The sequence below is a fragment of the Oncorhynchus mykiss genome, chromosome 19, assembly GCF_013265735.2.
Source record: "Oncorhynchus mykiss isolate Arlee chromosome 19, USDA_OmykA_1.1, whole genome shotgun sequence".
NCBI classification, from domain to species: domain Eukaryota; kingdom Metazoa; phylum Chordata; class Actinopteri; order Salmoniformes; family Salmonidae; genus Oncorhynchus; species Oncorhynchus mykiss.
Genome location: NC_048583.1, coordinates 16,514,988 through 16,528,564, shown reverse-complemented (window position 1 = coordinate 16,528,564; position 13,577 = coordinate 16,514,988). Strand labels below are relative to the sequence as shown.

The 13,577-nt window shown below is 43.1% G+C and overlaps 2 protein-coding genes across 5 annotated transcripts in view; both read left to right on the top strand.

The window, feature by feature from the left end:
• LOC110498466 (zinc finger protein 777) overlaps positions 1-4,970 on the top strand; it is a 64,645-nt gene extending 59,675 nt beyond the window's left edge. The window contains exons 4-6 of one of the 4 annotated variants that reach the window (XM_036953719.1): positions 3,046-3,198; positions 3,594-3,705; positions 3,927-4,960. In XM_036953719.1, coding sequence (XP_036809614.1) covers positions 3,046-3,198; positions 3,594-3,705; positions 3,927-4,879 — 1,218 coding nt within the window. In that variant the 3' untranslated portion in view covers positions 4,880-4,960. Of the gene's footprint in view, positions 1-3,045; positions 3,199-3,593; positions 3,706-3,926 lie in introns of all 4 variants that reach the window. The other 3 variants (XM_021575093.2, XM_036953717.1, XM_036953718.1) reach the window with 3 other exon arrangements.
• The window catches only part of LOC110498480 (zinc finger protein 184-like), a 350,017-nt gene that overhangs the window by 286,775 nt on the left and 49,665 nt on the right, over positions 1-13,577 (top strand). The gene's annotated exons all lie outside the window — the stretch shown is intronic.

Below are 13,577 nucleotides of genomic sequence, written 5' to 3'. Positions count from 1 at the left end.
AGGAGAGATTGACTGCGTCAGTGTTGGTCTTTGTGCGAGGTGTTGATGCGTTGAAGGTACCGAACTATCTGTTCAAGCAGTTGGCACACAGTAACTTATCTGTATCACACAAGACATGCAACCGGAGGTCTCGTCAGTCTCCAGGTCCAGAACAGAGGCTGGGAAACACACAGTATTAAATAGAGCCATGACTAAATTGAACTCTCTGCCACCCCAGGTAACTCAAGATAATAAAAAAACAGATAAGAGTACAACAGTGATTGTAAAGAGACACACAGACAATTCTATTCATTTTGTATTGTATTACATATTGTATTATGCATGTGATACGTGGTTGGGATACGACTGTGATATGTGGTCTCGCCTGACTATCTTAAGATGAATGCACTAGCTGTGGGTCACTCTGGATGGGTGCATCTGCTGAATGACTCAATTGTAATGTAAATGTAGTCGTATGTATGTACACTGAACAAAAATATAAATGTAACATGTAAAGTGTTGGTCCCATGTTTCATGAGCTGAAATAAAATATAACATTTTCCATACGCACAAAAAGCTTATTTCTCTCAAATTTTCTGCACAAATTTGTTTACATCCCTGTTAGTGAGCATTTCTCCTTTGCCAAGATAATACATCCATCTGACAGGTGTGGCATATCAAGAATCTGATTAAACAGCATGATCATTACACAGGTGCCCCTTGTGCTAGTGACAATAAAAGGCCTCTCTAAAATGTGCAGTTTTGCCACACAACACAATGCCACAGATGTCTCAAGGGAGCGTGCAATTTGCATGAGCTTTTGCCATAGAATTTAATGTTCAATTCTCTACCATAAGCCACCTCCAACGTTGTTTTTAGAGAATTTGGCTGTACGTCCAACGGGCCTCATAACTGCAGATCACATCGTGTGGGCAAGTGGTTTGCTGTTGTGAATAGAGTTCCCCATGGTGGCGGTGGGCTTATGGTATGAGCAGGCATAAACTACGGACAACGAACACAACTGCATTTTATCAATGGCAATTGGAATGCACAAAAATACCGTAATGCGCTCTTGAGGTCCATTTTATGAAGGTATCTGTGACCAGTTGTGAAATCCATAGATTAGGGCCTAATGAATGTATTTCAATTAATTGATTTTCTTATATGAACTGTAACTCAGTAAAATCTATACAATTGTTGCATTTATAATTTTGTTCAGTATATATTCATGTATATCATGTATTTTATTTGTTGTTGTGTTTTCTGCTTGGACCCCAGGAAGAGTCACCGCTGCCTTAACAGCAGCTCATTGTGGATCCTAAGAAAATACTAAATAAAAAAATAAACAGCAGTAGTGTGTCCTTTTCTGCAACAACTAAGAGCGTTGTGTGATATAAGGCATAAGCCTAAAAAGTCTAACATATTGTGTTTGTACTGTGTAAGTTATATGATGTTCACAAATGCCTATTTAAATGCCTATTATTACTTTAATTCAACTACTTAATGTTTTTCCCAAGATGCTTTTAATAAGAAAATGAAAGTAGTTTATCAAGTTCATACAGAATTGTAGTTGAGACATGTATGTGGTTTTCAGATGGTGTATTCAAAACTTGTTTATGTTTAATAAACACAAAATTGGACTTTTCATTCTAAGACATCCATTGACAGTCTCTTTAGTATACATTACATCTGATCTCAACCTATTCTGCATACACATGACAGTAGTTTTTCCTTTATAATCAATATACACTTACTAAATATACCTTACACATACCCACACACTAACAAACACCTACTGTACCCCTCAAAATAGTTCAGTCAGGTTTGTCTGATGATGACTTTGACTTGTCATAGCTGACTTATTTACCCACAACATATTTACACCGAGAGCACAACAAATTAGAAACACCTTCCTAATATTGAGTTTCACCCCCTTTCGCCCTAAGAACAAATCAAATCAATTTTTATTGGTCACATACACATGGTTAGCAGATGTTATTGCGAATGTAGCAAAATGCTTGTGTTTCTAGTTCTGACAGTGCAGTAATATCTAACAAGTAATCTAACAATTCCCCAACAACTACTTAATACACACAAATCTAAGTAAAGTGATGGAAAAAATCAATTTGTATGGGAATAGACTCTACAAGTCATCTACAAGCATCCCACAGGGATGCTGGCCCATGTTGACTCCAATGCTTCCCACAGTTATGTCAAGTTGGCTGGATGTCAGGTGGTGGACCATTCTGTTGAGCGTGAAAAACCCAGCAGCGTTGCAGTTCTTGACACACTCAAACTGGTACGCCTGGCACCTACTACCATACCCCTTTCAAAGGCACTTACATCTTTTGTCTTGCCCCTTCACCCTCTGATTGGTACACATACACATTCCATGTCTTAATTATCTCAAGGCTTGAAAATATATTTTTTAACCGGAAATATTTTTAAAAATTTATCCTCCGCTACACTGATTGAAGTGGATTTAACAAGTGACATCAAGAAGGGATCATAGCTTTCACCTGTTCAGTCTATGTCATGGAGAGAGCAGGTGTTCCTAATGTATTGTACACTCAGTTTATGTCCACCTTGATGGTTTTAACAACAACAAAGCAACAGTAAACATGTCGAGACAGGAGATCTGCTTGTTCAAAGTTTGAAATTTCAGTTGATTGCTATAGCGCCCTCTTGAGCCAATCAGTGTCATTTTGTAAATGCTAGGGCCCGGTTTCCCAAAATGGTGCTAATGATGAACTTAGCCTTAAGATGCTTTTGGGAAACTGGGACCCAGAGCTCTATGGCAAGATGTTTTATTAATCCAACTTTAGTCAAATTCGGGCCAGTGGTGTCTGAGATATTGCGTGTGACTAACGTGCGTACAGAGACAGTTCCATAGTCCCCTCTCTGATTTCATCGTGGGGGACAATGAAGTCATTCTGTAACTACAGTATAGGACTCAAACGTAGTGGGGATGGGTAAACACTCCATGTTGTAAGTGTGTTTATTATCTGTGTGTATGTACCTGAGGGAGTGTATGTCTGTGTAATCTGTATCACCTGTCTATTCCAGGAGGAGGAGGGTCCAGAGGTGCTTTTGGTGAAGGATGAGGGGTGTGAGGAGGGTCTGGGGAACATGGTCATGGAGGACAACCAGACTACACCTCCTCCTGAACCCACAGAGGAACCAGCTGAGCAGCACAAGACCACATACAGTATCACTGAGGTGAGCCCACTGTAAACTACTGTCTGCATGGTATTAGGTCAGAGCTCGGATCCACAAAGCCTCTCATTGCATGAGTGCTGGTCTAGGATCAGTTTAGCCTTTTAGATCATAATGAATAAGACTATGTAGACAGGTGGGGACATGATCCTCGATCAGTATTTCTATACTGAGACTCTTTGTGGATACGGGTCCTGGTCTTGATTCATTTTGTATGAAGTGTGGGACCATGTCTTTGAATTATCAAACCATTAAAGAGTATCAAGTAATAAAATCAACTAACATGTTTGCATAGTACTCATAGAAATCCCTCATTGCCCAATCAGAAGATGCTTCATAGCAGGGTGCTCGTATCAGATTTCTTGATCCAACATCCTCTCACTCTGTATCTCTTACAGTCAGTAGACATGGAGGATGGGAAGCCTGATCTGCTGATAGTCAAAGAGGAGACAATAGAAGACGAACCAGAGAGCATTGACCTGCTGAGTGGAATAAAGATGGGGGAGCAAGGTAAGGGAGAAATACATATAGCCTACATACAGTAATATATCTTCAATGGGAATAGCGCCTGGCTATAATTTTTTTCATTTTCTTCATTCATCAAATTAATTGTTTACATACAAAAACACACAATGTATGAACTTGACCAGATAATTTATTTTTTTTAAACTCCATATGTAGAGTTCTCTCTGCCATGTTTGTAAGGTCAATTTTCTAACCTCTTCCTGCAGGTGGTTGGCTGGAGGCTAACAGAGGAGACTGGGTAGCCATCTTGGATTCCCCCTACCAGGAAGGTGCAGCCAAGGGGCCTGGGGACAATATCACTGAGCAGGCGAGGACCAGAGGCGACATAGTGGAAGTCAGTGGATGGGACAGCGTGCTCAACTCTGGGCTGGGGAACAACGCTGTTAACCACAACCAGAAACAGACAGTCGGACACAAAACAACGTCCGAACGTAGTCTCCATGACAACAGACTGGCTGAGACCAGGGCGAGGCGTAGATTTGGAGGTGTCCCTATTCGGCTGGCGAGAACAGACACAGACTCGGCTAGCGATGCTCCGTCCTGCTCCTATAGTTGTGATTCAGAGAGACTGATGGCACTTCAGGTTGACCCCCTAACAGGTGGTGCCTTCATCCTGCCTTCTATAGGATCTATCAACTGGAACATGGACCCTGCGACAACACAGACACTCCCTGGCCTTTGTCCTCCTGACACTCTCCTAATGTTAAACCAGACCTCAGACAATGCCAGTGCCTCAACACCAAATGGCTACACAAGCCCATTGACAAATGAGAGTAATAGAGATGGAGTCAGTAAAGGTGGCAGCGCCAAAGAGAAGCGCTTCCCGTGTTCCTTCTGTGGGAAAGCCTTCAGTTTCCCCAAACAGGTGGAGATCCACCAGAGGATGCACACGGGGGAGAAACCATTCGGCTGCCAACTGTGCCGGGCAAGTTTCTCCGACTCGTCCAACCTGAAGAGGCACCAGAGGGTCCACACAGGGGAGAAACCCCACAGCTGCCCCCAGTGTGAGAAGAGGTTCTCCCGCCAGGACCAGCTGAAGATGCACCTGAAGGTCCACACGGGAGAGAGGCCGTTTGCCTGTACGCACTGTGGGAAGAGGTTCTCAGAGAGGAGCTACCTCAGAATACACCAGCAGAAAATGCACATGGCCCATGTATAGAGTATAGGACATGTTTTTATTTATTTTTTATTTCACCTTTATTTAACCAGGTAGGCTAGTTGAGAACAAGTTCTCATTTGCAACTGCGACCTGGCCAAGATAAAGCATAGCAGTATGAGCAGACAACACAGAGTTACACATGGAGTAAACAATTAACAAGTCAATAACACAGTAGAAAACAAAGGGGGAGTCTATATACAATGTGTGCAAAAGGCATGAGGTAGGCGAATAATTACAATTTTGCAGATTAACACTGGAGTGATAAATGATCAGATGGTCATGTACAGGTAGAGATATTGGTGTGCAAAAGAGCAGAAAAGTAAATAAATAAAAACAGTATGGGGATGAGGTAGGTGAAAATGGGTGGGCTATATACCAATAGACTATGTACAGCTGCAGCAATCGGTTAGCTGCTCAGATAGCTGATGTTTGAAGTTGGTGAGGGAGATAAAAGTCTCCAACTTCAGCGATTTTTGCAATTCGTTCCAGTCACAGGCAGTGACAGGCAGTGTAACGTAGTAATAGTACATTTGTTAATTCTGTTGGTGTTGGATGTAGAAGGAACTGGATGAGGTGAACTGAGGAAAGAATTAGTAGATGATATGGTGATGATGGTTGGTGTGATGGTGTCTGTAAAAATGCTTCACCGATGAAAAGGGACAACCTTGTCCTATTGTTTGAATTTTGGTGTTTTATAATGAGGAAATGTTTACTTGACATGAAGCTGTGTGTAATGTAATGTTAAACCTTTTCCAAAGTATTCTAAAATGTATTTGATCAAAGTGGGGTACCAGATTTACAGAAAAGATCAGTTGTGATCATACAAGTTCTTCAACAAATCATACAACTCTTTTTAATTACTCATTTTAAAGCAGTCTTTTTAATTACATTTTTTTAATCGTCACTTTGTCTAATAATTCACTGTGTGTTTATTTTTTTTAATAGAATGCCAAAATATATTTTTTTATCATTTATTTCCCTGAGAATCCACTGAAATGCTCAGTCTGATCGTGTGGAAGTTAGGAATCAAATTTGAATATGAAATTATATATTTACATACACAGTCCTGATTGGCTGATAGGAGGGGTGTAGATAACTTCCACAGGTGTGTAGGTTACTTTGTCTTGTCATCAAAACAAAAGTAATCTTAATATCATTGTTGTACGTTTTCCAATAGGTCACCAGAAGATGCAGGGCCAGAACAGACTTTTTGCATGGTGGACCATCCTGGCCTATACCCTGTCTGCCGTGTACTGTAGATATGTGGTAGTGGTGGAGTAGGGGCCTGAGGGCACACAGTGTGTTGTGAAATCTGTGAATGTGTTGTAATGTTTTTATTGTATAAACTGCCTTAAATTTGATGAACCCCAGGCAGCAGCTAATGGGGATCCATAATAAATAAAACAATTCATTGCAGAATGCAATGATTATCTACAGGGCAGTCTATATGGTATAATCTTCAGTATCATCAATAAAGCATAGAATCAATCAGATCAAGCGTTAACTGGCGATACCGGATGTTTTTGTGGTGTCGGAGGTGGAACTGCGTTGCAGCTGTCAAATTGGTGAGCAGCTGCTCTTGTGATTATGGTCACAAAGCCACACCCGCCCCCTCGATTTAGTTCAAAACAAGAAAGTGTAGACTATGTATAAATAATTACATTCAACTTGAAAAATCATTCAACTAAATAATGAGGATCTCTATCATCCTAATCGAGGTGTAGATTACATTTTACATTCCAGTGTTCAAACTTGTAAACAAGGCTGTATATTATTTCTGTTAATGCGACTGCGTGCAGCCAATGGCAATGTCCGCTTTAGTTATAATGCTAGGAGCCCCTTGTGGATTTGACAGCTCTAACACAGTTCCACCTCCGACACCACCAAAATAACTGCTATGTGAATGTCGACAACATTTTACGAAATAGACTTTGTGATGATACTGGAGATGATAACTGATTTACATTTTTCGAATGAATACACAGTTTGGAATGTTTTGCTGTTGAAAGTAAATAAAGAAACCAGACTGCAATGAAAGATTGTTGTCATTCTTCATAAATTATCCTTTCAGTTATTGACATAACATAATAAACATAATAAACAGATCGTAAAAACGGTTATAATGAAAGTCTAAATCATGGCATGTAAGTGTCTTTTCAAGTTATGTGCTCAAGCCAGACGGATTACCAGGACGTGTACTCAAAAGCATGTGCGGACCGACTGACAAGTGTCTTCACTGACATTTCCAATCTCTCCCTGACCGAGTCTGTAATACCTACATGTTTCAAACAGACCACCATAGTCCCTGTGCCCAAGAAAGCGAAGGTCACCTGCCTAAATGATTACCGCCCCGTAGCACTCATGTCGGTGAGCCATGAAGTGCTTTGAAAGGCTGGTCATGGCTCACACCAACACCATCATGCCGGAAACCCTAGACCCACTCCAATTTGAATACCACCCCAACAGATCCACAAATGACACAATCGCACTCCACACTACCCTTTCCCACCTGGACAAAAGGAATACCTATGTGAGAATGCTGTTCATTGACTACAGCTCAGCGTTCAACAACATAGTGCCCACGAAGCTCATCACTAAGCTAAGGACCCTGGGACTAAACACCTCCCTCTGCAACTGGATCTTGGACTTCCTGACAGACCGCCCCCAGGTGGTAAGGGTAGGCAACAACACATCTGTCATGCTAATCCTCAACATTGGGGTCCCTCAGGGGTGTGTGCTTAGTCCCCTCCTGTACTCCATGTTCACCCACGACTGCGTAGCCAAGCACGACTCCAACACCCTCACTAAGTTTGCTGATGACACTACACTGGTAGGCCTGATTACTGACAACGATGAGACAGCCTATAGGAAAAGGAGGGCCATACAGGCCCCCATTAACATTGATGGGGCTGTAGTAGAGCGGGTTGGAGGGTTTCAAGTTCCTTGGTGTCCACATCACCAACAAACTATCATGATCCAAACACACCAAGACTGTTGTGAAGAGTGCATGACAAAACCTTTTCCCCCTCAGGAAACTGAAAAGATTTGGCATGGGTCCCCAGATCTTCAAAAAGTTCTACAGCTGCACCATCGAGAGCATCCTGACCGGTTGCATCACCGATATGGCAACTGCTCGGCATCTGACCGTAAAGCACTACAGAGGGTAGTGCGTACGGCCCAGTACATCACTGGGGCCAAGCTTCCTGACATCCAGGATCTATATTCTAAGTGGTGTCAGAGGAAGGCCCAAAAAATGGTCAAAGACTCCAGTCACCCAAGTCATAGACTGTTCTCTCTGCTACCGCATGGCAAGCGGTACCTGAGCGTCAAGTCTAGGACCAAAAGGCTCATTAACAGCTTCTACCCATAAGCCATAATTCTGCTGGACAATTATTCCACCCAGTGTGAGGGTGTTGGTGAATGGAAAAATGTGGAGTCAGGCGCAGGACACAGATAGGGGTAATAGTCCGAAATGTACTCAAAATATAAGTCATGTTCCAACAAGGAAAACACAATAATCCAGAGCACAAAAAACACGAACCCACATGACAAACAATAACGAAACAAGCCAGCACGGGAGCCGAGGTAAACAGAGCCTACGGTTGACTAAAAGCCCTGTCCACTGCAGTCACACTGGTCCCCCCTTCAGCAAGGAGGTAATGGGAGCCGCTACCTGACCGAAACCCCGGATAAACCTCCAGTAGTAGTTGGCAAACCCTAAGAACCGCTGCACCTCCTTTACTGTGGTTGGAGTCGGCCAATTACGCATGGCTGAAATGCGGTCATTCTCCATCTCCACTACTGATGCGGAAAAGCGGTACCCTAGGAAGGAGATGGACTGTTGGAAGAACAGACATTTCTCAGCCTTGACGTACAGGTCATGCTCCAACAGTCGACCAAGCACCTTGCGCACCAGAGACACATGCTCAGCGCGTGTAGCGGAGTATATTAGAATGTCATCTATATACACCACTACACCCTGCCCGTGCAGGTCCCTGAAAATCTCATCTACAAAGGATTGGAAGACTGATGGAGCATTCATTAACCCGTACGGCATGACGAGATACTCATAGTGCCCAGATCTGGTGCTAAATGCCGTCTTCCACTCATCCCCGCCTTGATACGTACCAGGTTGTAAGCGCTCCTGAGGTCCAATTTTGTGAAGAAGCGCGTCCCGTGCAATGACTGTCATACTGGCTATGAGAGGTAGTGGGTAACTGTATTTTACCGTGATCTGATTCAAACCTCGATAGTCAATACACTGGCGTAAAACCTCCATCCTTTTTCTTCACAAAAAAAACTTGAAGAGACAGGTGAAATGGAAGGCCGAATGTATCCCTCTCCCAGAGATTCGGTGACATATGTTTCCATAGCCACCATCTCCTCCTGTGACAGAGGATACACTTGACAACTGGGAAGTGCAGCGTCTACCAGGAGATTTATCGCACAATCCCCCTGTCGATGGGGTGGTAATTGAGTCGCCTTCTTTTTACAGAAGGCAAGTGCCAAATCGGCATATTCGGGAGGAATGTGCATGGTGGATACCTGGTTTGGACTCTCCACCGTAGTGGCACCTAAGGAAACACCTACACACCTCCCTGAGCACTGACGGGACCATTCCTTGAGAGTCTTCTGTTGCCACGAAATAGTAGGATCATGAGAGGCCAACCAGGGAAGGCCCAACACAACAGGAAACGCAGGAGAGTCGATCAGAAAAATACTAATTCTCTCTCATGACTCTCCTGCGTTATCCTACGGAGTGGAGCGGTGGCCTCCCTGATTAGCCCTGACCCCAAAGAACGACTATCTAAGGCATGTACAGGGAAGGGAACATCAACAGGAACAATAGGGATCCCTAAACTAAGTGCAAAGGTACGGTCAATAAAGCTGCGCCTGAATCTACTAGCGCCTTATGCTGGGAATACTGGGAAAACTCAGGAAATGCTATATACAACCACATGTGTGCAACAGGGAGCTCTGGGTGAGGTGTGTGCCTACACACCTGAGATGATCCACCAGTGCTCCGCCTGCCACCTCAACTCCCTGGGGACCCTCCCCAGCACTGACCAGCAGTGTGTCCTCTGCGGCCACAGGTGGTGCAGGGAACGGTCCCCCCTCCGGTCCCCCTCATAGCAGCACCTCCCAGCTCCATAGGGGTAGGATCAGAGGTGCTGGGGGATGGAACTGACAGACTCCGATCCAGACGTCCGCGGGAGGCCAAAAGGTTATCTGGCCGGATGGATAGGTCCAGTAGTTGGTCCAGGTTAAGGGTGGTGTCACTGCAGGCTAGCTCCCTACGAACGCCCTCGTGTAAACTACACCTGTAGTGGTCTATCGGGGCCGCTCATTCCATCCCGCACCAGCGGCCAGAGTTCTAAAGTCCAGAGCGAACTCTTGAGCGCTCCTCATCCCCTGTCTTAAATGGGACAAGCGTTCCCTCGCCGCTCTCCCTTCAGATGGATGATCAAAAACCCCCAGAAGAGGCGGGTGAAATCTTCGTAGTTGTCCAACCAGTGCTTTTCCAGTCAGACAAGAGATGAGGGCGCTCACTCTCTCGCGTCCCGAGGGGCCGGCTGAACAGCTGCCAGGTAGAGTTCCAGCTGGAGTAGGAACCCCTGGCACCCGGCAGCCATTTCACCATACGCCCCCGGGAGCGAGAGCCGAATCCCACTGGATCCTGATGAAGGAGGTGTGAACATCTGTACCGAGACTCTGTAACATGGTCGGGTGCTGCTGAACACATTGGGAGAGGAGGGCTGGCTGTACCTGCTGACTCCATAAATGGTGCGTTATTCTGTGAGGGTGTTGGTGAATGGAAAAATGCGGAGTCAGGCGCAGGATACAGATATGAGTAATAGTCAGAAATTTACTCAAAATATAAGTAATGTTCCAACAAGGAAAAACACAATAATCCAGAGCACAAAAAACACGAACCCACATGACAAACAATAACGCACAAAACAGAGAGGGAAGCCAGATTGTTAAATAAGGAACATAATTAATGGAATGGAAACCAGGTGTGTATAATAAAGACAAAACAAAACGGAAATGAAACATGATTCGGTGGTGACTAGAAAGCCGGTGACGTCGACCGCCGAACGCCGCCCGAACAAGGAGAGGGACCAACTTCGACAGAAGTCATGACACCCAGACTATTTACATTGACTTCCCCCCCCCCACACACATTTTTTTGTTACCTTTTGATCTTATTTATTTTCACTTTAGTTTATTTAGTAAATATTTTATTAACTCTATTTCTTGAACTGCCTTGTTGGTTAATTAAGGGCTTGTAAGTAAGCATTTCACGGTTGTATTTGGCGCATGTGACAAATACAATTTGGTTTGATTTGATTTGAAGCCTGTAATGTGTTCTTGTGTGAGGTAAACAGATTATGGTGAAAGTAACAGGGTGTTAGCTAAACATAATCAGACAGGAGGTATAGAGCAGCAACAGCAGCTGGTATAAAGTACAAAAAACTAGTGGTTTTATTTACATTGTTATCACCAGCTTTCTCCAACACTGACATTACTATACACAACTATAATCTCATCCTGTGACAGGAAAGGTGGAAGAGTTAGTATGTCACACTTATTGCACATACATAGCTACATTTAGCTTCTCAACAAGAACTTGCTTGGCTTTAAGAGCTTTGGATTGTACAATATTTGTCCATAATTTGTTTTTTTATTCTTCAAGCTCAAGTTTGTTGTCATTGATCATTGATCATTTTAAGTCTTGCCATAGATTTTCAAACCGATTTAAGTTAAAACTGTAACTAGGCCACTCAGGAACATTCAATGTCATCTTGGCAAGCAACTCCAGTGTATATGTGGCCTTGTGATTTAGGTAGTTGTCCTGCTGAAAGGTGAATTCCCAGTGTGTGTTGGAAAGCAGACCAAACCATGTTTTCTTCTAGGATTTTGCCTGTGCCTAGCTCTATTACCTTTCTTTTTATCCTAAAAACAACTCCCTAGTCCTTGCCGATGACAAGTATACCCATAACATGATGCAGTCTGTGATGTGTTAATGTTGGATTTGCCCCAAACATTATGTTTTGTATTCAGGCCAAAAAGTTATTTTCTTTACCACATTTCTTGCAGTATTACTTTAGTGCCTTATTAATTAATTACTTATTACTCATTTCCAAGTGAAAATACCTACAAACAAAAGATGAGCTTCTACTTTAGTAAACTTTTTTGCAATATGTAAAAAGACATTACATTTCTCACAAAATAAGAAGGATTTTTATTGTTAGATTAATAATTCATTATTAGATTAAACAAATATATAGGCCTACTCACATAACACTCTTGGGTAACAGATACTGTGAGATACAGGTTCAGGGAAGACTATTGAGCCCAGGTAACGTTAGCTAGCAGCGATCATAGCATATTTGCCAGCTTTAGCTTAAGTCAAGGTTAGAAAACTAGCTAGCTAGCGTGCTAGCTAATCCCCAAAAACTCAAGAGATTGAACGGAAAGTCTAGATGCCAATTAGCTAGCCTAGTTGGTAGGCCCAACAAAAACTCCAGCTAACGTTTTCTATCTAGTTAGCTACAGTTAGCTAGCTAGCAGCACTGGGCTAGCTGGCGAGCAAATTCTAGCTAACTACCTATGCTAAATCGTCCAGCTGAGTTCATGTATAAAAAAAACCCAGAAACAAATTGCATAGAAAACTTACTTTCTATCTCCTGTGTTGACATTTTTGATCTACAACACTTTTGTTTCTTTCGCAGCAATTTTTCATGTCTGGATTTTGCACACTTACCTTCTTTTCAACCCCATTCTTTGCGCATTGTTACATGATGTCAGTGTCAACACGTGGGCAAGTTCGATGTTGCCGTTATTTCAAGTGTCTTGGGCAGATGGGCAGATCTTGACATGATGCGTTATTCCTGGGTTTAAATAATTGCAGCAATGCATCCCATCCAAAAGTGAGAATATTACTCAACAGTGAAAACCTTGCAAGGTTGCATGATGGAATAAAAGTTTGTCTAGCATCACATCACCAAAGCCCCATATACTACCTACCATTGCATCCTGTATGCTCTCGTTGGCTGGTCCTCGCTACATATTCATCGCCAAACCCACTGGCTCCAGGTCATCTATAAGTCTTTGCTAGGTAAAGCCCCACCTTATCTCAGCTCACTTGTCACCTTAGCAAAACCCACCCGTAGCATGCGCTCCAGCAGGTATTTCTCACTGGTCATCCACAAAGCCAACTCCTCTTTGGCCCCCTTTCCTTCCAGTTTTCTGCTGCCAATGACTGGAACGAATTGCAAAAATCACTGAAGCTGGAGTCTTACATCTCCCTCACTAACTTTAAGCATCAGCTGTCAGAACAGCTGACCGATCATTGCACCTGTACACAGCCGATCTGTAAATAACCCACCCAACTACCTCATCCCCATATTTTTTTCTTCTTCTTCTTTGCACCCCATTATCTCTACTTGCACGTTCATCTTCTGCACATCTATCACTCCAGTGTTAATGCTAAATTGTAATTATTTTGCCACTATGGCCTATTTATTTATTGCCCTACCTCCCTAATCTTACTATATTTGCACACACTGTATACAGATTTTTCTATTGTGTTTTTGACTGTATGTTTGTTTATCCCATGTGTAACTCTGTGTCGTTTGTGTTGCAATGCTTTGCTTTATCTTGGCCGGGTCACAGTTGTAAATGAGAACTTGTT